Source organism: Lampris incognitus, chromosome 11 (genome assembly GCF_029633865.1).
Source record: "Lampris incognitus isolate fLamInc1 chromosome 11, fLamInc1.hap2, whole genome shotgun sequence".
NCBI lineage: Eukaryota > Metazoa > Chordata > Actinopteri > Lampriformes > Lampridae > Lampris > Lampris incognitus.
The window spans coordinates 21,228,581-21,252,625 of record NC_079221.1 but is presented as its reverse complement, the minus strand read 5'-3'; the positions used below and the strand labels follow the sequence as shown (position 1 = coordinate 21,252,625).

The 24,045-nt window shown below is 43.4% G+C and overlaps 1 protein-coding gene across 1 annotated transcript; it reads left to right on the top strand.

Annotated features, from left to right (window-relative positions):
- On the top strand, window positions 1–23,065 carry LOC130120846 (caveolae-associated protein 2-like). Its single transcript, XM_056289627.1, has 2 exons — window positions 1–712; window positions 18,719–23,065. Exons 1-2 carry the CDS (start codon window positions 149–151, stop codon window positions 19,604–19,606), a joined length of 1,452 nt encoding a protein of 483 aa, XP_056145602.1. The 5' UTR covers window positions 1–148; the 3' UTR covers window positions 19,607–23,065.
- The last annotated feature ends 980 nt before the right edge of the window (window positions 23,066–24,045 follow it).

The following is a 24,045-nucleotide window of genomic DNA, read 5'->3' as shown; positions in this document are numbered from 1 at the left end:
ACAGCCCTATTAAGCAAATATCTCTCCTCGGTTGTCTACTGGTGCAACTGACAGCAGCAGGGCAAGTCAGGCTTGTCAACACGTCACCACGGTGTCTTCCCCAGTTTATCTCCTCTCTTCAAACGGGACAGCTGACCAACTAGAAACTATGGGAGAGGACTCGTTGCATGCTGAGCGCAGCAGCAATTCGAGCAGCAACCCCACCAGCCCCCAACCACAGCAACCAGTACAAGAACAACAACCCGAAAACATGGAGCTTCTCATCCCGAGTTTCAGCCCGAATTCCGCCCCGTCGTCCCCGACCAACACACTCAGTCGGCTGGGCTTCAGAACTCCGACCAGCCCAAGTGCCGTTGCGCTGGGCAGCCCGGTGGACCGCGGACAGGTGAACGCCATCACGGTGGTGGCGCTCCTGGACAAGTTGGTCAACATGCTGGAGGCGGTGCAGGAGAACCAGCGGAGGATGGAGCAGCGGCAGGTAGACCTGGAGGGAGCCGTGCGCGTCGTCCAGGGGGACGTGACCCGGCTGACCAAGACGCACAGCACCACCTCCAACAGCGTCAGCAAGCTGCTGGAGCGATCGCGCAAAGTCAGCGGCAACATGAAGGAGGTCAAGGAGCGCATGGACAAGCAGGCGGCGCAGGTGAAGCGGCTGGAGGCCAACCACAACCACCTGCTGAAGCGGAACCATTTCAAAGTGCTTATCTTTCAGGTAAAGTTTGGGGGGGGGGCAGTGAAAATGAGGGAGGCGGAGGCTGGTGTGTGTTTGTGTGTGTGTGTGTGTGTGTGTGTGTGTGTGTGTGTGTGTGTGTGTGTGTGTGTGTGTGTGTGTGTGTGTGTGTGTTTCGGGGGTGATAGGGCTGGACAGTAGGTATTGATAGAAAAAAATCAACATTGCGACGTTTGACAATCTTGAAAGACAAGAAGCCATTAAAGCAGAATAGATTACACGCGGTTGCTTTCTCAGATGTTCTAGAATACCTTTTATTCCAGAGTAGTAAAGAAAACCAAAAGCAGACTTTACTGGATTTCGTTTTCTATCAAGCAGTAGTTGGCCCAGTCGCATCCTTCGCGGTGTGATTTTTACACACGTGCGGGCCTACTTTGCATTCCTTCCTGAGACGATATATTGCTCAACCGGGTAAATGCAAGGTAAGAGGTGTGAGGACTGAAGGGGGGTTTGGAGAGGGTGTGCAATACCACACGCGAGCACCGGTTTCATGTGAATGCAGGGAACTGGGGTTTGTGTGTGTGTGTGTGTGTGTGTGTGTATGTACACGTGTTACTGTACTTATGAAGGCCGACAACCTTGGTTTGTGAGGGCATGTTGGATGGTTCCCCATTCTCCCAGGGTCTATTTTAGGGTCAGGATTCAGGTTTGGGGTTAATGGAGTTAGGATTAGGTAGGTTTAGGGTTAAGGTTAGGCATGCAGTTCTGATGGTCGAGGTTAGGGTTAGGGGCTAGGGAATGAATATGAGAGGTCCTCCCTGCTATAGAAGTACCAGTGTGTATGTGTGTGTGTGTGTGTGTGTGTGTGTGTGTGTGTGTGTGTGTGTGTGTGTGTGTGTGTGTGTGTGTGTGTGTGTGTGTGTGTGTATGTGTAAGTGGGTGGGGATGAAAGAGGAAGAGAGAACATAAATGTGTGATTGGCTCTTGCATTCCAGTTTTACCACAGCAGGTAGGTGTGTCTGTGTGTGTGTGTGTGTGTGTGTGTGTGTGTGTGTGTGTGTGTGTGTGTGTGTGTGTGGACATTGCACGGGCTTGGTTTGCAGTGACACACGGTAACAGCAGCAGCATTGTGGGCCCTGCCTGGAAAATCAGCTTTTCATTACACATATTGATTATACAAAACTTAGGCACTTCATTTATGGTCATTGCACAAGTAATCTGCCCAACCTGTTTCGAGACCAGCCTTTCTGGAGGTGTGTGTGTGTGTGTGTGTGTGTGTGTGTGTGTGTGTGTGTGTGTGTGTGTGTGTGTGTGTGTGTGTGTGTGTGTGTGTGTGTGTGTCAGAGAATGGGTGAATGAATGGGTGAGTCAGAGAGAGAGAGAGAGAGAGAGAGAGAGAGAGAGAGGAGCAGAAGGGTGTGTCTGGGAATAGAGCTTGGGGATAATAGTGCAGGGCTCAGACACCGAGTCCGGGCTGGATCTGTTTACAAGCCACGGCGATACTTTAGAAAGTTAGTGACATCTAGAAGTTGTTACTGCATCGCCTCCTATTTCCAAGCAATCAGCCGATTCTCTTTCAACTGTTAATATTTCTCAGCCGTTCCTAAACAAGTGGGTTGTTTTTTCAGAATTAATCAAGAAAAATGTACCCTTAACATTTAGCGGCACTCCTTTTTACAAAACCCACGTCTCATTTGTCTCATGACATAAAAAGTTGTCCGTATACCTGCATTTCACCCAGCTTCTCTGTCTATTTCACTGATTGTGTGACCGAGTTTACTTTGTGTACTAGTTGAAGTTGGTTTATAATTTACATCACTCCTAAAAACAACATCAGCTTGCTTTTGTATTCCAGTTTTGAAAAAAGGGCGTGTACGTGTGTGTGTGTGTGTGTGTGTGTGTGTGTGTGTGTGTGTGTGTGTGTGTGTGTGTGTGTGTGTGTGGTTGTTCATGTTTAAGTAATAGTGTGTGTTTTCATCAGTGTTTGCACGTTCACACCCACACTTTATGCTGACACACACACACACACACACACACACACACACACACACACATCTGATTTGATTGCACACGTGTGTGTGTGTGTGTGTGTGTGCGTGTGTGTGTGTGTGTGTGTGCGTGTGTGCGTGTGCATCTGTGCATCCTTGTGTGCATGCAGGGAAAGGGTGGCCAGTGTTGACACAGCCACAGCACTAAGACCTCTTAGCCACCGCTGTTATCTGGTTGCCTAGATACCGGGCCTTGCCCCTCCAATAGGAACGTGGACGGAGGCCGCCCTCACTGTGCAGCGTGGCTGTGTCTGTGGGCCAGTAGCTCCAATGTACCAGATAATTGGTAGCTTGTAGTGATGTGTTTGAACCCTCGGCTGGGTTTTATGAGCCAGAATAGCACTCTGCTGTTTGAAGACAGCAGTGATGGTGGTTGCTTTACCGCATTTGTCTGTCTATTGTTTCTAGTCAGTGGAAATGGTTCATCTGCCAGCGATTTTTTTTTAAGATCGCCACCTTTTCTTCTTTTTTTTTCCTGACCATCCGAGGATAAAAGATCAAATTATATACAATTCCAACCTGCCGTCCATCCATCCATTTCCCAAGCCGCTTATCCTAAGTAGGGTCGCGGGATGCTGGAGCCAATCCCAGCAGTCATAGGGTGGAAGGCGGGGGAGACGCCCTGGACAGGTCGCCCGTCCATCTCAGGTCCAAATTCCAAAATACCTCAGAAAACATGTTTCCCTCCGTGAGGCATGTGATTCGCGTTTTCTTGAAAGACTCTTTTGCACAATTATGCCCCTGTGCCAATGGAGGAAATCACAAATGCAATCACCGTTGCCCTCGAGATTCTCACCAAATAGTAGCAGGTCCTTTTTGTTTACGGCACCATGGAAGGTTGCCACGTCCCTTTCAGGAGGGTAGGCTCCGGGTTAAAGTGCTGGTTAAACTATTGTTTTTAAAGTGGGGCGGCGGTTTTCATTCTGTCCTCCAAACTTTGAGGCGTACCATGAGCGAAGTCTTTGTAGATGGGTGCACCAAGGGCCATTTGGCACTGAGTTTTGAGTGATGTGGGTGGGGGTGTGTGTTTGTGCGGCTGTGTGCGGCGCTCGGCTGCTGGAGGTTGTGCTGATGTGCTGGGTCAGGTGTATGCGGTTACAGAGCTGCTAAAGGAGACTTGGCTCGCCCGAGGCCGACACGGGAATAAAAGAGCTAAAGTACACCGCTCCTTCTGTTTCTCTCCTCTGCTGGCTCTTTGTCTGTCTGTCACTCCATTTCTGCCCCTCTCTCTCTCTCTCTCTTACCCTGAGCCCTCCTTTTCCCCATCTTCTTCTTGTTCCTTTCTTCTCTTCTTTACTTGGTTTCATGCCGTCTGGCACTGTTCTCTCTCGTTTTGTGGTGCATGTTTTCAATCTTCCCTGACTTTTCAAATGGACTTTTAACACAACTTTTTTTTTAAATCAGAATAATAAAGGTGGGGGCATCTGGGTAGCACGGAGGTCTATTCCGTTGCCTACCAACATGGAGTTTGCCAGTTCGAACCCCCGTGTTACCTCTGGCTTGGTCGGGCATCCCAACAGACACAATTGGCCATGTCTGTGGGTGGGAAGCCGGATGTGGGTGTGTCCTGGTCGCTGCACTAGCGCCTCCTCTGGTTGGTCAGGGCGCCTGTTCGGGGGGGGGGCTGAGGGGAATAGCGTGATCCTCCCATGTGCTGCATTCCCCTGGCGAAACTCCTCACTATTAGGTGAAAAGAAGCAGCTGGTGACTCCACATGTATCGGAGGAGGCATGTGGTAGTCTGCAGCCCTCCCCGGATCGGCAGAGGGGGTGGAGCAGCGACCGGGACGGCTCAGAAGAGTGGGGTAATTAGCTGGGTACAATTTGGGGAGAAAAATAGGGGAACAATCCACAAAAAACAATAATAATAATAATAATAAAGGTGCATTAAAATTCCAAATTTGTTTCGTTTTTCGCCCCTCTATTTCGTCTGACCTCTGCTTAACCCCAAGACACATGACCACCATCAGACAAGCCACCTGTCCTGATTCACAGCTACTACCAACACATGCCATGACCCCCACTCTCTGATAACACATATTTACTGTGCAGAGCCCTGTACTCCCACGCTTCGCTGTTTTTATCCAGGCTATGGGGCCTAGCTAGGTGCCCTGCTCCCCCGATCACCAGATTCCTACACCATACAGAATTGATGGAGAACACTCAGCACCCTGTACGTGCCACCTGAGGTGGAAACACAGAGGGATTCTGGGTAAATGCTCACCGCTTGGCCAAGCAGGTTACATACTACCAGCTCTAACCACTGGCCATGGCTTGTCAGATATGACAGGTCTGTCTGGTGCCTCACTGGGCTCATCTTCCTAATGGAAACTAATGAGCAACAAGAAACAAGCATGGGTCCATAATTGCTGCAGTTTGGGCCTTGTTTGTTTGTGTTTGTGCACCAGGGCTTTTCCTGTCTCCAGTGCCCCCTCCTACTAGAACCTTTTCACTGACACTGAGACACACACACACACACACACACACACACACACACACACACACACACACACACACACACACACACACACTAAACTTCCCAGCCATTTCAGATCCCTGTATGTGCAGTATAAAAATGTGTTTATGACAATGTTGGTGTATTGCATCGGCCAAGGTGAAAGGTTTTGTTTTGGAAAAAAAAGGCAAATATTCTGCTGTATGGGAGAGAGAGAGAGAGAGCTATGAAGGGGGAGAGCGATGAGGGGGAATACTGCAAAGTTTTGTTTAGCAGACTGAATGAAAGTTCTCATTACCTTTGTGACTCGATGTCACCATCTAACCCTTTGGTCTAATTATATTGCAAATGATGCAAAGATCTCCATACACCCTTGCGCCATTTGCAAAATCACTGCGACTCGTAAGGGGAACATATATTTTCGTCACACTGTTTTGGGAATTTAATTTCCTGTGTCAGCGGACATTTGTTTCTAAGCAGATCCAAATCTCCCCCCCCCCTTTTCGTTTCACAATGGAATTTCAGCACTCCAAACAATTCAACGACAAAAGCCAATTTAATTTGAACACTGTGAGAATTTCAGTTTTTTGTTTTTTTTTTCTTCCTCATCCTCTCAATGTTGTCTGATGTGAGAGGTTGGCCATAGGGCAGCTTGGATGGGAGTTGTGTGGATGTGGGAGTGGAATGGGAAGGTGATGTTTGGTGATAGCGAGTGTTTCTGGGACTCCTAATCATGAAGTGGCAGGGAGGGACAACAGCCGGGGCCCCATTCCCATACTTTACTGAAGCACATTCATATCACATCGCACAGGAAGAAAAACACGCTTCCCGCTCACATGAAACACACTGATTTAAACAATGTTCATTTGCTTGTGTCCTTTTGGGTGAGCTCATACGATGAGACCGTTTTTCTTGGTTTCTCGTGTTTGTATTATTTATAAACACTTTTGCAAATCTATGCATAAGTGGTGTTCTGTAAAGCACTTAATTTATTTTTTAGATCATGCAACTCTTCAGTCTATCACCATGCAGTGATGAGTCTGTCTGTACAAGGAATTTATTGAAAGGTTCTGAGTGATTGGCTTAACCTCATTCATTGTGTTTTTGTTTGTTTGGCTACCAGTTCTCACAATGCCTTTGTATCTCCACACTTGGACCAAAGGTTAGTACTTAGCATTATCCGTCAGCGACAAGGTGTAGCCTCTCTTTATCCACACTGTATGCAGAACAGAGTAGTCTCATAGTTCTGTATTCAGGTACACCCAACATCTTAACCTGAAGCGTCACAAAGGCGGTTCAACTGTTTTACATGGCGTTCAACCAAAGTCTGGATTCTGATATAGCTATTATTCCAATCAACTCAACCCAAGTTGAAGTTTGCAAACACCAATTATTTGTCACTATTAAAATAATAATGGCCCTGTGATGGCCTGGTGGGCTGTCCAGGGTGTCTCCCCGCCTGCCGCCCAATGACTGCTGTAATAGGCTCCAGCATCCCCATGACCCTGACAGCAGGATAAGCAGTTTGTTTAATGGATGGATGGATAATGTTAACGGTGATACAACTTTTCTAAATTTTAGCAAATTTTGACCCCAAGCCGTATCCAAATTGGTGCAAATAAGCTATGTAAGAAATTAAACTGGTTGACCCAGACATATTGGGGGGATCCAGTCAGGGCCCACCTTGTATGTACATACACACACACACACACACACACACACACACATATATATATATATGTGTGTGTGTGTGTGTGTGTGTGTGTGTGTGTGTGTGTGTGTGTGTGTGTGTGTGTGTGTGTGTGTGTGTGTGTGTGTGTACTATATATATATATATATATATATATATATATATATATGCACACACACCAAGTGGCTCTTATCAACTGGAACCTTTCAAGCAAAGCAGACCAGTTGTTTTACCTTCCTCCTATAGCTTAACCCCTCAAGGCCAGTCAAATACATGCCCATCACAAACACACTATTCTGATTTCCATTGCCTTTGACCGGCAATGAAAGCTTGTTACATAAACATCCATAAGCAGATTGTACATTGGAGTGGATTATTGACTGAAGGTGAACAAAGCAACGTGTAATAATCTTGTTGACCACAGATCTGTTCATGGATATCTGTAGAAACTTGACTTGAGTCTTCCATTACATACATTGTGTGAGTCAGCTGTATAGAGTCTCCCATTCATTATCATATCCATTTTCACAGGTTGGAGCAGGCTACTGGCTGTAGGCTACAGAACAGATATGCCATGTGCACAAACCTCTAGCAGGTGTTGTGTATCATTGTGCCAGTCCTTTTTTTTTTTTACTCTTTACTCAAAACGATGATTTCTATGATAGGAACGATATACAATCACACATATTTTCTGTACCTAAATTTCATCTCCCAAGGTTAGATGGCGCTCCTTCATCATCCATTTTATGGTTTTCTGGGCATGTACAGCTTCTTTTCTGTAACGCTTCAAATTCAAATTGATTTAAAATGCATTATCAAGTGTCCTATCACAGTATAATTAAAGATAATTAAATAGTATAACAACAGTAGGTTGCAGTAATAATGTAATGAAAGCAATCCAACACAGTGTAGTGAGCAAAATAAAATAAAATAGTAAACAACAGTAAAACATGGTAATAATAAAAATCAAAAAGCATTCGTTATATTAACCTGACCTCCTCCTCAGATAACAGTGACATTTATATAGTTAAACATTCAGATTCAGGGGCAGCCCCAATGCAACTCCACTGCAGCAGAGAGAAGTTAAGACCCCTCCTCAGTTGCACCTTGAGGGTAGCTGCTGAAAGCCACTAGGGTCAGGGGTCAGCGGTGTTTCTTCATTCTCATTTGCTGGCTAGATTTTCCCGGTAGGTATGAGTATTCGTGCCTGCATCCTCCAAGTCACAAACCCGCTTCTATATTTCGAGTGTACCACCAGTCCTCACTACATGAGCATCCCACGAATTCCATCACATCACTGCAATCCTCTCTGTTTAACATGACAGCAATTATTACACACATGCCTAGAAACATGTTGCATTCTGTAAGAGGAGTCTTGACTTCAGTAAGCAGTCTCATAGGTAACACCTTGTGTTGCCTGAGTAGCCCGTGAGATATGCTTGGTGGAGCCCAAATAAAGAACAAGATTTTACGTGTTTTTTTTTTTAATTCTGTTATCATTCTTACTTTCCCTTTAGCATCCATCCATACCTTTTATAATCCTTTTACCTTTCAAAAAGCTGGAATAAAGGGAAAAGACAATGCTAAAGACACAGCACTGCTAAAAGCCTGACCAGGGTGTATTCTCAAATAGGCAGCAGGTAATATTACGAGAGCTAATGTAAAGCAGTCAAGGATAGAGTAATCAGAAAAGTAACTGAAAGCGATATGATAAGTACCTGTAACTGACATATTGTGTGACACTATCTGAATTATTCACACACGGTAAAACCTCACATGACAATGTGCAGCATGAAGGAGAACTAAGAGATTTCCGTTAAAATAAAACCCGAACAGACAATCATACAAAGCCAGTCAAGGAAGAAAGCTGAATTTGGAAAGCAAATGAGATGGAGGTGGGGGGGGGGGTTATGCAACTGGAGGAGGGTAGGATGAGTGTTTGCTCTTCTGCCTGTTACCACATTCAGGTTTGACAAGTCCGCCTTTAACCGTTTCGATCTCTCGAGTGATGCAGTGAGCGAAGCGAGTTCACTGATTGAGCTGCAACGGTGAGGCAACGATTTGACCTCAAGTCAAGTTCATTTTATTTGTGTAGGCCAATATCACAAATTACAAATTTGCCTCAAGGGGCTTAACAGCAGGACAACATCTTGTCCTTAGACCCTAGTTGTGACTGATGAGCTGTCTGATCTTCTCGCAAACACGTTACATGCGAACTTGAGGCCGTCTTCAGAGAGATGTCGCAAGACTGTTCAAGCAAGACCTCAGGGCGGTACAACGGGGTGGCGAGGTAACCAGACTGCTCAGCGAGATCTGATGATGTGCTTCCCTCGATTCTCTCTTTCCAAACAATTACATGTCGTTTCAATGGAGCATCCATTCAAAGGGATCGTCAAACTGGTTTATTTCACCACTCAGACGCATAAAGATGGGAACTTTCTGGAATCAAGTCCCACAAGCTGCACCATCATTTTATATATCTCCCATGGCAACACTTCTCTATTTGAATTGGCAGATAACACGAAAATATTTTTGCCCTGAAGGCCGTAAAAATTATGCACCTGAACTATCTGTCTCTTATTGTGTGTGTGTGTGTGTACCTCTCTCTAACTTTGCTGTTTTTCTTCAACATCCAGACACACAGGGTATGACATTACACATGCAGGTGGTGTCCTATCTAAGAATAACTGTATCTAATTGGCAGCAGAAACGGCATTAGGGGACATGCTCTTGGTACCCTTCCAAAATAGTTCAAGGTCCTGTTATACACACCTCACACGTGAAAAATGTATAAAAAAAATCCTCCTTTCATGATCTATTTCCACCTAGCCACTTTCTCCATCGTTGCCTCCCCTGCCTACGTCCTTCCTCTTCCTTGACCTTTCAGAACACCGCTATCTATCCAGGGAGGGAGAACACAATAACCATTTTGTTCCTCACTGTGCCTTCTCAGTACATTCAAAAAAACAAAACAAAAACAAAAACAAAAACAAAGAAATCCCTCAAGATAACGCGACGACTTCCCGGCTCCACAGTGTGCGCTCATGCCCTTTGACCTGTGGTGGGTAAAAATCGAGACAATTGGGAGCAGCTTGGACAAAAAAAAAAAAAGGACTTGCATTATCTATGAGCAGCCCTTATCAAAAAAATGGCTGCCGATACGCAAAGCTTGCGATCGTACTGAAGCGACATTAAAAAGGGGTACGTTGAGGGATTTAAGGGTAAACCATCAAGGAGATTACTGTAGCTGGGGTGCAGCAGAGCTGGACACTTTTTAAGCACCCAATATGACAAATGTGTCCGAATATGTATTGGTGATGTATTGTATCCGGCCAATGACCCGACTACCACATCCCTCCTCCGATACATGTGGAGTCACCAGCTGCTTCTTTTCACCTGACAGTGAAGAGTTTCACCAGGGGGATGTAGCGTGTGGGAGGATCATGCTATTCCCCCCAGCTCCCCCTTCCCCCTGAACAGGCGCCCCGACCGACCAGAGGAGGCGCTAGTGCAGCGACCAGGGCACATACCCACATCTGACTGCCCACCCACAGACACGGCCCATTGTGTCTATAGGGATGCCCGACCAAGCCGGAGGTAACACGGGGATTTGACGCCTGTTTTGGTGGTATTGGTTGAGGATGAACAAAGTGCAAATTGAGCAGTGTGTGTTGTGCACGGTACGGTTACAAATGAAGAGAGAAGTGTGGTTAGTGAAAAATATTGGATTATTCCGTTGAACCATAAGATTGTTGCACTGAACAGGACAAAATGGGCGAACCAGATTGCAAATATTGGGGGTCAGTATTGCGTGCAACGTCCGAGGCACACAGTCTCCTGCAGCAGCTGAGCTCCTGAAAAGGGAGAGGTGAGCAAGTAGATTCCTTTGGAGACCGATCTCTTCCTGGGCGCGAGAGTTACTGTATCTCAACAGCACATTTGCATGACACAGGGCCTGAATTGGGCTTGGTGTTGCATAATTTACATGACTTCACAAGGCCGGTAAACATGCCTTGATTTCACTGAGCCACATCTGGGATGGGTGGGAATGAGAACTTGTGCAACACGCTGTAGGTATTTAGCTTGAAGACATGATAAGACAACTGACATCCGTTTATGACTTCAGGAGATACTATCACCGCACTTGTCATAATACATCTAAGGCAAGAGCAGATAAAATTCTGCAGAGGTGATGTTTATATATGTATTTCTGGTCCTGTTGTCATCAGCATAGGAAGGCAAAGGTAGGTAAAGTTCTTAGCACAATAAAAACAAATTCTACAATTGCTTACAGTATCTATCCCATAATATGTTGCATGAAGATCTCACATCAGTGTATTCATTTATATATGCATTAGGTGCCTTTATGCGAACGCATGCAAGTGCACATACTCAAATGGCACATAAAACAGATGTTGAATTCCATGTTACACCAGCCCATTCCCATGTCACAGCTCTATCAGCAGAGGAAAGGGGAATCTCATTTCCCTTCCTTCCTTCCCTCCTCTGTCCTCGGGTGGCTCTTCATGCGTAGCAAACCAAGGGGGTGGAGAGGGTATGAAGTTATGTAATACCCTTGGGGGGTGGGGTCACCCCACGGTAAAACAAAAGTAGATAAAACGCCGTGATGAATGGGCCATAATCAAAACGTATGCAGATGAAGTCACATTTCCAGAAGTCACATGGGGTTCAGGAAGACGGTTCTTGCCTCTCAGAGGCAGTTAGGGCAGGGTGGCCATTGCAGTGTAGGGCAGAGAGAAAGGGATGGGGTTAAGGGTAAATAAGGATCGTGGTGGTGGTGGTGGGGGGTTGTAAACAAACAAAGTATGAGTTGTTTTTTGGTCTTTTTTGTCTAGTTTGTCTGGTCTAATGTTGTGTACAACTTACTGCAAAGTATCAGGGTGGTGTGGTTGAGTTACACCTTAAGCCATTTATGTGTTTGTGTGTGTGTGTGTGTGTGTGTGTGTGTTCATGCGTAACCTTGCACTCGTTCAGTTCCCTGTTGGCGCCTGACTCACTGTGCCAACACATCTGTACCAACTTCACCGGTTGGGATTAAGAGGCCTTTCATTCATCAACCGAAGAGCTATGAAAGAGCACCTGCTCCACTCCTCGACACACACGCACTCGCACAAATACAAACACACAACAAACGTTATCTGCGCACACATGTAATGAAATACACATGATAACTTGTGGATTAAATCACTAAGTAGTACGTTATCTCACTAATTTGGTTTTGGTTTGTGTGTGTGTGTGTGTGCGTGTGTGTGTGTGTGTGGTGATTGTTTGTCTATGTCACTGACTGATTTTTATGTGAATTTTCACTGTTGGTTTAATCTTTAGAAGGTAACGGTGACTGTAACCACAACCTGGAGATAGATGTCAAGATGTTATTTAACAAGCAGGTGGCTGGGTGGATGATGGGTGGTGCAAAGAGGGGCCTTACTGTTTGCTTGTGGCTTTGAGGTGGTACGGTCTGACAGTTCCACTTAATGCATGCATGTGAACACACACACACACACACACACACAGACATGCTGACATACATATACTCACACACAAAGGAAAATAGTAATAAAAAAAATAGATGCAAATGAGTATAAGGTGCCATTGCAAGTCAAGTCAAGTTAATTTTATTTGTATAGCCCATTATCGCAAGTTACACATGCATACATGTGTGCACACACAATACTACAAAGAGAAAGAGCAATCAGTCCACCAGAGCCTATTAAAGTCCCACCCCACCCTTATCATGTGAATAGGATAAGGTTGTCAGGACAGTTGTCTTGCATGGCCTCTCTAGTAAGTGTTGCCTTTCAAAGTACGGTTGCATGTTAAAGGAAGCCCCATACTTTTTATTCAAACAAGGGTGTTAAACTAACACTGATGCAAGCTAGCCACAACTAAGACTCGCTCCTTGAGGGGTTTCCATACCCAGTCCTCATCAAACCCACAACCGCTCTGTTAGTAATCGCCATCTGAAAGTTAACTCTTGACTAAAATGGCGGTTCTCTCAACGCCCTGTTAATCTTGCACCTTCAGCGCCACTCAGCAAGTTCTCACTGAGACAAGCTTTTAAATGCGTGTGGTTTAAGATCTAGAGAGCTAAACATCATAAGAAAAAAAGGTTTGAGCTGCTGCTTTACCTTTTCCTTGGAACTGCTTATAGGCTCTATCGCTCTGTTTTCATTTTTCTCACCGTTTTTTTAGTAGATTTAGTTGATGCAGGCTAGCGTTCATGCACACAAGCACATGGCCACAAAGACACACACACACACACACACACACACACACACACACACACACACACACACACACAGTGAGTGCTTATGTAGCGGTAATATTAATTGTGTGGTTTCTGAAGAGAATGTGTCCCAGTGGAAGGCCCACATACAGCACACAGAAAGTGGTTCTGTTTGTTTTGATTTACTTGCAATCAGTTCATACTTCATGGCCGCTGTAGTGAGAAAAGAGTTTGTAATTGTCACTGTCACCCTCTTTCTTAACTGAAAATAGAGCTTGCCATACATTTTTTTTTATGTTGACCCGCAGTGTCTGTTGTGGCGGTGCAATAGCAATGGTACAATGAGGACCTTTGCCTTTTATTCAGATTTAGCAAGGGTGGGGTTGGGGTTGGGTTTGGGGTTGGGGTAGTTTTGGGGTAGTTTTGAGCAAGCGAGAAAGGAAAACCTGTTAATCAGGCAAGGCCTAGTTGAAACTAGAACGTCTCCCCTCAGGCTCTCTCTCCATCCTTATTTAGATTTAGAGATTTAGAGCCACTCTTTTGCGTTTTAAACCCTGTATGCATCACAACTCAGTTTTTTCACAGAACACTGACATGCCCCTAGTTGGTGCTGGTGATATAACAGCCCTCCAAGCCTGCATCACATACCTTTTACCACATACCTTTTACCACATACCTGTACCACATTCCTGTCACCCTATTTCTTAAATGGAAATAGTGCTTGCCCTACATTTTTTTTTATTTTTTTATTGGTGGTGCAGTATTAGATCAATGTTAAAAGGAGGACCTTTGCCTTTATTCAGATTTGGCAGGGGTGGGGTTGGAGTAGTTTTGGGCAAGCGAGAGAGGAAAACTGGAAGGGAGGGTAAGCAGTTAATCGAGCACAGCCTAGTTGAAACTAGAATTTCTCCCCTCAGGCTCTGTCTCTATTCTTTGAGGTTTAAAGCTAATCTTTACCACTTTAAACCCTGTATGCGTCACAATTTAAGTTTTTTTACGGAATGCTGACATGCCCCTAGTGGGTGCTGGTGGTATAACAGCCCTCCACCCTGTTCCACATACCTTTGATATCAATACACAGCATTTTTATGTTGATACTTTTCTTCACCAGGTACAATAGCAGGTAAATACTTTTGAATTATCAATTCGCTCAGCCAGAAAATGTACTGGTATACTGTAGTACCCTCCCAGCACATCGTGGTCTAGAATAACATCAAATTCTGAGGCGATCAAACCTGTAACGCTGCCCTTAAATTCAGCTACCCTGCACAATGCACACAAGATTATCGCACAACACCACCAAAACGTACACTTTAAATGCAGAGCCTCATTTTTACTAGGGTTGATGATGTACCTTCAAGAACATGCTGACAGATTTATTATTCCCTTCTGGGAGATACCGCACATGCTTGGCACACACCTGAGCCATGAATCATATCTGCATGGTTCGGATCACGATCCTGGGTATCAGGTGTCTGAAGGCTGGTAAAAACAGGAGTTTATCGACCTCGCTTTCGGTGGTCTATGTAATCACTATAAAATCCTTTATGTAAGGATTATAGGCTACCATGGAGAGCCACAAATTGTCATGGATCAAACCTGAAAAACCAAACAGTTGAAAAAAATAAATTGTGTTTGTTTTACAGGTGCAGTGAGATGGAGTTGACATCATCAGGATAATTCAAAAAGTTGTTTAAGTAGAAACGGTGGCGAAAGTCACTCTCACATGCTGTTTTCTTCTACTGCCACACATTTTATTCTTCTGTGTAAAACTCTACCCATCTAGCACCTGAATAGATTGGAGAAAAAAAACTAAGCAACTTCAAATACTATTTGACCCACTGAGAAGGAGCAGTATTCACGGGGCATTTTAGTTGCATATTTTGGAGACACAGTTCAGTATTGTCTTCTTGCATGAACGCTGCATACATGGCAATAATAAAGTGTATGTTTAGTTAAGATTTTTGATTATAATCTGTGGTCATTTTCTTTGTAGGTCAATAAGTCAGTCTGCGGAAGTTTGACTTTCTTTTTTTTCCCTCTACACTAGAAGGAAACATATAAATACTGTAATTATTACGGTCATAAACTCAAACATGGCAGCCAGTTGTTCAAACATTCTTAGTTGTAAGTAATTAGAATTGGTCGAGGTTGACTTTAGCTGATGTATTGCAGCCAACAAGGCTGACTGACTACTGTCCCTTGCAGGAAGGATCCATTGGGGATGGTGAATGAATAATGGACAGGGGGGGTGGGACTCTTCCAGACCATCTGGTCGGTCTAGTCCTTAAGTATGTCTTAATGAAAGCCTTTGTAAGGCACATTACACAATCATCCAGCAACTTGTGGCATCCTATTACTTTAAGCATTCTTGCAAAGTCTCTGAGCTGTCATGCATTCTGTGGAGCACTTACAGTTTGAGAAAAAACAAAAACAAAACAACTCTTGCATGCTTTTTGCACAGGCATTTTCACATGATTACTCAGAAGGCTGCACCTTTAGCTGCACCGCTGCACTCTTCAAAGTAGTGTGGCATTTAGTCTTGTGAAGGAAAACATACACAGTTCCCCCAAATAGGTTAACAGCGATGCATGTTATCATGGCAGTTTGACGTCAGTGTTGTTTTATGGTGAAAAGCAACAGATGTGTTGTCCAAAAAGCAGAGACATGAGGGCAAAAACATGTTGGTTGTTATCGCGGCATAGTCAAAGCGCAAATATACCCTGCTGCCACTTTCAAAGTTAAATGTCAAGTAATGAAACTACAAGTTATTGAGCTGACAGCCAGGCCAGTGTTTCAGTTGACATCACTCTTTCTTTGCTGTATCGAGTACATATTAGTACCAACCCTGCCTAAATGAGTGTGTGTGTATGTGTGTGTGTGTGTGTGTGTGTTTCAGTACTTGTTTTTGTGTACAAGTGTGTGTGTGTATAGATATAAAACTTTGTTAAAAGAAACACTCAGGGAAAGTGCTCAACAAATAAGGAGCAAAATAATCCAGTGAGTCAAGTAAATTCTTTATGAGACAGTTCAGGCCTGTTTCATGCCATAATACTAATAATAATAATTAATAATAATAATAATAAACTTTATTGTATAGCACCTTTCATACATAAAATGCAGCTCAAAGTGCTTTACATTAAAAACAAGGGAAACAATAAAACTCAACAACAATACAGATAAAATAAGTTAAAAGTAATAAAACACAGACCTAGGCAAAAAACATAAAACAAGGCAAGAAATAAAACCACAGTACAAGATAAAAAATAAGACTAAAAGAAATATAAAGTGGAATTAATTAAAAGCAAGAGCATAAAAATGGGTCTTGAGCTGATTTTTAAAACTATCTACGGACGCTGCTTCTCTTATTTGTCGAGGGAGTCTATTCCAAGCCGTCGGTGCATAAAAACAAAATGCTGCTTCGCCGTACTTTTTGTAGTTCATTCTAGGGACATGGAGCAGGCCAGCACCAGAGGATGTAAGACAGTGGCTCGCAACATCATCAGATAAGCAGTCAGATAGTTATGAGGGTGCTAAACCATGTAGAGCTTTAAACACAAGTAAAATCATTTTAAAATCAATCCTCAATGCTACAGGAAGCCAGTGTAAAGATGCTAAAACTGGGTTAATGTGATCTGTCATCCTGGTTTTTGTTATGACCCTTGCTGCCGCGTTCTGGACTAGTTGCAGCCTATCGATGCTTTTTTGGGGTAAACCAGTAAGAAGCGCATTGCAATAGTCTAGACGCGAAGAGATAAAAGCATGCGTCACCTTTTTGCCGTCTTCCAGGGAAAGGTAGGGTGTAATTCTAGCAATATTTTTTAGGTGAAGAAAGGCACCCTTTGTAACATGGCTGATATGTGATTAAAAATCCAACTCAGTCAATGATGACACCCAGGTTTTTTACTACAGTCTTATTCTGTACAGTCAGACTTCCCATTCTACTCAATATCATTTCTCTCTGTGCATTAGTGCCTATAATGAGAATTTCTGTCTTGTTTTCGTTCAGTTTGAGAAAGTTTTCAGTTCAATTTGAGAAAGTTTTGTCATAAGCAGTGAGACCCGTCTATAGGTCAGGTTTTGGTAACTACAAGTTGGAGCAAATTCCGATGCTGCGAAGCGTCTGATGCCAGGGGTCCACTCCACTGAGGGATAAAGAAATCATCAGTGTCCACATGTGTATAAACTGTGAACTGACAGGGAAAACCTTCATCTAAAACCCCTTGAGATCTCCATCCATAGGTCTGTACAATTACATTCTTGCCATGCCTTTACCATGCTTCTAGCCTGTTTAAATAAGGTCTTAATCCTGGTAGGGAAACACATCAAATCTTTGTGCAATAATGGCGAAATGGACTGTTGTGTCACTTTTCCAGTCAATGTTCAGGAACTAATCTGTGGAGCAAAAGCAGTTATGCATGTTCTGATTTAGGTTTGAGCTGGCTCCATCACACGTCCTGTTGATTTCATTTTGATTCATGTTTGGGCAAAAAGAAAAACACATTTCAAGATATTCACACATCTGTAACCAAAGTGTAACACATGAGGGTGGATAAGGGTATATCAAAGCCAAGTATGTCTAACATGGCTGACGCTTCTAATGAATTCACTACTTGTGTGAAGAGGATTTGTATATTGGTTTATTTAATGTGTTGCACAGTTGGTCACGCTAATGTTTCGGCAAGGTCTCATTATTCACGCTGCTAGGCTGGTACTGTAGGGCAGGGCTGGGAAATGGGCAGGAGGGGAAGGGTGGCAACACAAATCTATCAAGCCCCAAAGTGTGAAAAATTGGGTGTGGATTTGTGCATGCATATGTTGGTACCTGTGTGTATTTACATGTGCACGTGCACATGCGTGTGTGTGTGTGTGTGTGTGTGTGTGTGTCTGTGTCTGTGTGTGTGCAGGCACAGCACACAGCAAGATAAAAGCAGGGAGAAAGGAGACGTTAAAGACAAAAATGTAGGAAAGCTAAGCAATTATTTAGCTCATTCTTCTCTATCTCTTACTCCCTCTGTGTCACTTTCTCCATATCTTTCTCTTGCTCTGTCTCTCACTTGCTTTGTATATGGTTGTAAATATGTTCAAGGATAGGGTGAGTGAAAGAGAGAGGACTCCTGCAGAGAAACAGGTGGAATTCCTCAAATGTTTCCAGCAGAAGACACAGGAGACATGTGGAGACTGGTTTCTTCAGCTCCTTCTTCAGCAGACCAACCCAGCATGTCAAAATCTATTACATATGAACCTTGATATCCATTTACAATGTCCAAAGCATGGCAGAAGCATATATTAGCTTGTTTATGGGGAATGTGTGTTGAGAGGTAAACCCAAAATATTTTTACTTTGGAATGCTTTAGGGGACATTTTGACTTGTAAAGTTGCCTCCTGATAAGGTGGAACTGGTCATAGTTAGTCCTAACAATAATGCAATAGTTATGTTTACAACACTGTAGTGCCTAGGTAAACCAGCCTCAGGCATCAATGCTCCATGTTTATCACTGACCTATATTTCAGGTCAAGTGAGTATGCTTGCTCACATGATAGATTTACAAGATCACCCTTTTAAACCACATCTTCTCTTTCTTCTCCCTCCCTCTGTTTTCCCATAGGAAGACAATGAGATCCCCACTACTGTATTTGTGAAGGACTCCGTCAAGACCCCACAGCCCAGCCAGTTGGATGCAGAAATTCCCCAGTCTGCCCCTTCTGTCACAGGCTCTGCTGATGCCAACCGATGCCAGGAGGAAGGTCTCCAGACCATCAGTCTGTCCTCAGATGAGGAAGACTATGCTGCAGGGCCCCACGAGGAGGAAGAAATCCTTGAGGGTGAGGCCTCCCTGGATCTGAGCACTGCCCGGCCCTTTGAGAGATCCCGTGCTGAGAAGCTGAAGCGCTCCAGTTTGAAAAAGGTGGACAGCCTGAAAAAGGCTTTCTCACGCCAGAGCATTGAGAAGAAGATGAGCAAGATCGGCACCAAGATTGTGCCGCCAGAGCGCCGAGAGAAAATCAAGAAGAGTCTCACTCCAAACCATCCCAAGAGCCCAGCAGCTAAGAGCTCCTCCTTCAAGGTTTCTCCAATGACCTTCAATGTGAAGAAGGTCAGAGACGGAGAGGTCCCTGCACAGGATGGGGGCTCACCAGGGGACGAGGCCCATGTGGACATCCCTCCTCTGGGAAGCTTTGATAAAGATCTCTCCTTAGCAGAAGTGCACACCCAGGAGGGCCCAGTGGAAGTGGAAAAGGAGATAGTGACTCCCTCCACCCCAGAAAGCATCAAGGAAGAGCTGGCAGTCAATGGAGAAGTGGGAAGTGTTGAGTATGACCTGACTAATGATCGCCCTGCCGGCTTGGCGGAGCCAGAGCATGATGAAGATGATGGGGAGGAGGAGGAGGAGGAGGAGGAGGAGTTAGTCGGCGAACACCAGGAAAGCTCTGCTGAGGTGGTGGCAGATGTCCAGGTTCCTGCAGCAGTGATTACTGTGGAACAAACATCTTAATTTCTATTTGATTTAGTGGAGCATAGATTCCTTTCCCCATTTGTTTTTGTTTTTTTTTCTTCTCACTTTTTATTGTTCATCAAACTCCCAACAGCACAAATTGCCCTCCTTTTTCAACGAGTCTTTGCAAGGCTCCTCATCTTGTCTTTTTGTCACATACTCACACAAAGGCGAAGTACTGCATACTTCAGCTCAAATATCTGAGGTAGTCCATCCTTGGGCAACTCTTTTTATCACTGCCTTCATCACCTCTGCATCCTGAGTAACCTTGGTATCTATAGGCAACCAGTTTACCCATTGAAGTTCATCCGGGGCCCAGGTAGAAATCCCAAGCACATTTCATCCAGTGCAGGTGCTCCTTAAACTATCCAGTGGAACTGTCCAAGGAAAACAACAGTTCACCAAGGCACCATAATTCACTTCCATCAGCTGGAACCCACCACCCCAAGAGCAGCACATCTCCAGGGCGCTGAGCCAACAATCTCCCTCCTATTCTGTTTGTCTGTGTCTGGACCTCTCTTTCTAACTGACGAATAGCCTCTTTGTTCTTTTTGTTTTTGTGAAAAAATTGTAAATCTTTGGCATAGGTGTCACTGTCCACAGATTATGGAGGCAGTTTGTTGCCAGGTTATCTGGAAGTTGGAATGGGGCACTATATTACAGGTTTTTTAGAAGAAGGTTCCCAGAGTTGTTGTTGTTACAGTCTAGTGCTTAAGCAGTTGTTACATAATTAATTTGGATCTGAACAGCATTAGAGCCATCATAGAAAACACACTATGGTTAAATTCCATTACTGTCTCCTTTCCTTCACCTGCACTCATCAAACTATACATTCGTTCCTGGCTGGGATCAAATACTGCACATCATTTGTGTAACCTACAAAGGCTTTTTCATCGTCCTACTTTCAGCACCAGATGAAGTGCATTTAACATTTAAATGCATTTATTAGTGACTGACAACTGAAAATGCAACAATTAATTTGTCACTCATATATAAAATAGAATGAGTTGGCTTTCAAATAGTCCAAGCCTTAATTCTTTAGCGTGCGAGCATGCACCATCTGTGTTGTACTGTACACAGGTTAAAACAAGCACTAAGAAACTTTTGCAATACTTTTTGATCAAGGTTTGAGTTCATTCACATTGACACAAATGAAGGTCATTGGACGACAAAATGCAAACAGCTCTAGTCAGATAAAAATATGTTAGTCATCGAAAGGTGCATACAGGTTTGGAAACTGATGTAGAATTCCTTTATTCAGCCATTCCTCTGCAGGGCATATATTTACATTTACTATGTGCAGGGATGTCTTAACGGCTTTCATTTTAAGGGGAGAACACTACTCATTTAGTTTCTACTACTTATCCAGCATAAAAATACTAACTTTATTCATAGCCGTCTAAAGTATTTGTACTTTTATGAAAGTTTGTATCAATATTATAAATAAAGTTGATTTTTTTCTTTTGGGGGGGGGGGTCACAATATAATAATAACTTGCTGTTTATCCATTTCCTTTCAGGCATACCTGCTTTGCATCAAAAATGTTAACTGCACAAGATATTTTTAAGACAAAACACCCTAACACACACACACATACACACAGGGAGGCACCCCCCACCTCTCAAATACACATGCATCAGTGCCTTTAACATACACAAACTTGCATAAGTTCTGCAGTCCTGCAGGGATGAATTCCTGTGTTTTGGAGATAAGGGTGGCAGTAAAAGACACCTTTAACTTCTTCTTTGAGTCTCCTCATAGGCATAACTGAGTGAGAGATAATGCTCTTCTCAGCTATGCACCAGACCTCTGAGGGTTATCTCTGGCTGCTGTTTAATGAGCAGAATGAGAGTGAGAAGTTTCAGCTTGAGGAGTGGAGTGAACCTTCACTGAGAGTCGACTCTGTAGTTTAAAGTCTGTACGTTTCTATAAAGTGCCTTCTGACTTGTTCCTATGCACTGCTGGCTTTAGGTATAGTGTAGATGTGCAATGGTTTGTCATGACTCTCTAAATGAAATTACGTAGTAAATGATACCAGTTGCCTTTGGCCCGAATACAAGCGAGGAGGGGATGAAATGGAGCAAGGGAGAGCATTCCTTGGCTTGATGGATGACTTCTGTGCAACCCATTTTTCAGGGTCTACAAGGGGAAGAGGCGGCTCTTCGGAATCACAAGTGTTTTGCCCCTGTAAAGGCTCCTGGGCCTGAGCTTGCAGGGGAAATGGGGGTAAGATATGGGGTGGTGTGAGGGGTTGGGAAAAGAGTGGGGGAAAAGGGTGGACAAAAATATCACTTATTTGTAGAGAATGGTGGAGTTGGTTTGCTAATGAGCCTTGAAATATGTGAGACGACGCATAAGAGATTTTGAAATATGAGAATCTGGCGCAAATAAGATGATGGGAACAGTGAGTTGTTGTTTTTTTTTGTGGACACGCTCATAACATACAAATAGTTGACACTGATAAGGGTAATGTCCATATCTCCTTTAAATAATACCTGTTGGGCACTTTCTTCTGATTCCAAATAAGCATCATTAAATTCCACTTTTCATCCTCCACTACAAAAGGTGGAATTAGAGTATAGCCTATACAGTGCTGTTAGATAGTCATAACGGTCCAGGCAAAGTAATGAATAGTCATTATGGAGATCTGATAAACAAAGGAAGAATGCAATGTATGTGATGTAACTGAACTATTTTCTATAGTGCTTGACATTGGTGTGTGTAGCATTGCAGAGAAGATTAATCTAGCAATATAGTGTTTTAGCTTGAGGCAAAAGTTAACCAACCTTATTTATCCAATGGAATCTGTAGGGAGAAAAATAAAGAAAGTAGACTCTACTATTGATTTGTATTCTTTATAAGACGATAAACTTGTTATCTCTTTTGTTTTGTATGTGCTCAGTCATGTGCAGGGTGTTTTATTCTTCTCGCATAATTAGATCTCCGAAAAAGTGTCAAATGTTATTTGTTCATTCTGTGTACTATAAAGGTTGTAATGTGACCGGTTTTGAGGTATTTTATGTCTGTCATTCTTGAGAATGTTTCACCGCAGCTAGACTACTTATTTCTGAGATAAGAAAACAATTTCATTTCTGTTCACGGTTCAGATGTCTCAAAGTGTTTATTTTATTTTATTCTTTAATTAGACTACACAATATGGATGATGCATGGATGCCATTTTGTGCCGTCCCTGCACATTCACAACTCACAACTTAGCTAGGGAGCCACAATCGCGTGTAAGAATATTTCTGCTCAGCATGACTTATTACTTTATACCCTTTTAGTGAATAAAAATCCCTTCAACCAAAGAAGCTCTGTTCCCATAGCAAAAGACTTGTAGCCACTGTAATGTTTATGCAAATGTATTCTTCACACTGACTTTAGCATCTTGTACTAATTAACATGCTGGCTTTTCCTTCCAGAAATTAGCATTGTGAGACATCAATAAAGATTGTATAACTGTTCGGGGTTGTAATGTGTGTGCCCTCATTTGCAGCATTCCCAGCGATAAGAGTTTGTTGTATTTACGAGTTTTATCGCTCATGTGTTTTATCGCTCACATCAGCCATCCACTCAACCAGATCTGGAAGTCACTCCATTAGGGCAAATCAGAAGATATTAAACGTTGAGTTCTCAACAGAGCGTGAAGTTTATTTTGTATTGAATCTATATTATGAACCTTACACTCACATTTGTAATTTTTATAACTTTTGAATAAGGTAAGGGGGTATAGAACAGAGGCGTCTCCAGGATTTGAGAACATCCGGGGCTTAGCCCAGACTTCTGCAGGGGGGTTCAGGGGGGATCCTCCTCTGGATTTTTTTTTTTTGTATAAACAAGCTTTATTTTGATGCTTTTTTAATGCACTCTGTCACCTTATTTACATTCAAAGTACATGTCTTAATCATTAAAAATGCTAAATGTGTACATCAAAAACCAGATTCATTGTGAATTGTGATGTTAAAAATATTAGTAGCTGTTAGTAATTAGTATTAGTATTGAGTAGAAGCAGAATACGTCACAACTGTTATCATTAAACATTTATTGACATGCTACAGTACCAGACTAGATGGGAAAAAATTAAATGTATTAATGTTAACATTAGTTTATTGGAATATTACATTGTCTTTCACTCACTCACTCACACACACACACACACACACACACACACACACACACACACACACACACAGAGTTAGTTTAGAGACCTGCATTTATTTTGACAGGCTGTTATGTTACGGAGACTATCGGACATTCACACGTGTTACATATTTTGTCAGGCTTCACATAGGTTTTAATTTAAAATTATATTCGGGGCTTCACTCAAACGTTTGGGGTTTAAACCCGGCAAAATGACCCGGCGATGCCAATGGTCTAGAAATCCTTTTTTTTCCTCTCTCTCTCTCACCCTTTCACCCAAAGAGACATGGTGAATGAGA

What these genes read in the sequence shown, in the direction of transcription:
- LOC130120846 (XM_056289627.1), top strand. Translation starts at nt 149, where the DNA reads ATGGGAGAGGACTCGTTGCATGCTGAGCGCAGCAGCAATTCGAGCAGC. An exon ending in TCAAAGTGCTTATCTTTCAG is followed by an intron (nt 713 to 18,718) that starts GTAAAGTTTGGG and finishes GTTTTCCCATAG; the next exon opens with GAAGACAATGAGATCCCCAC.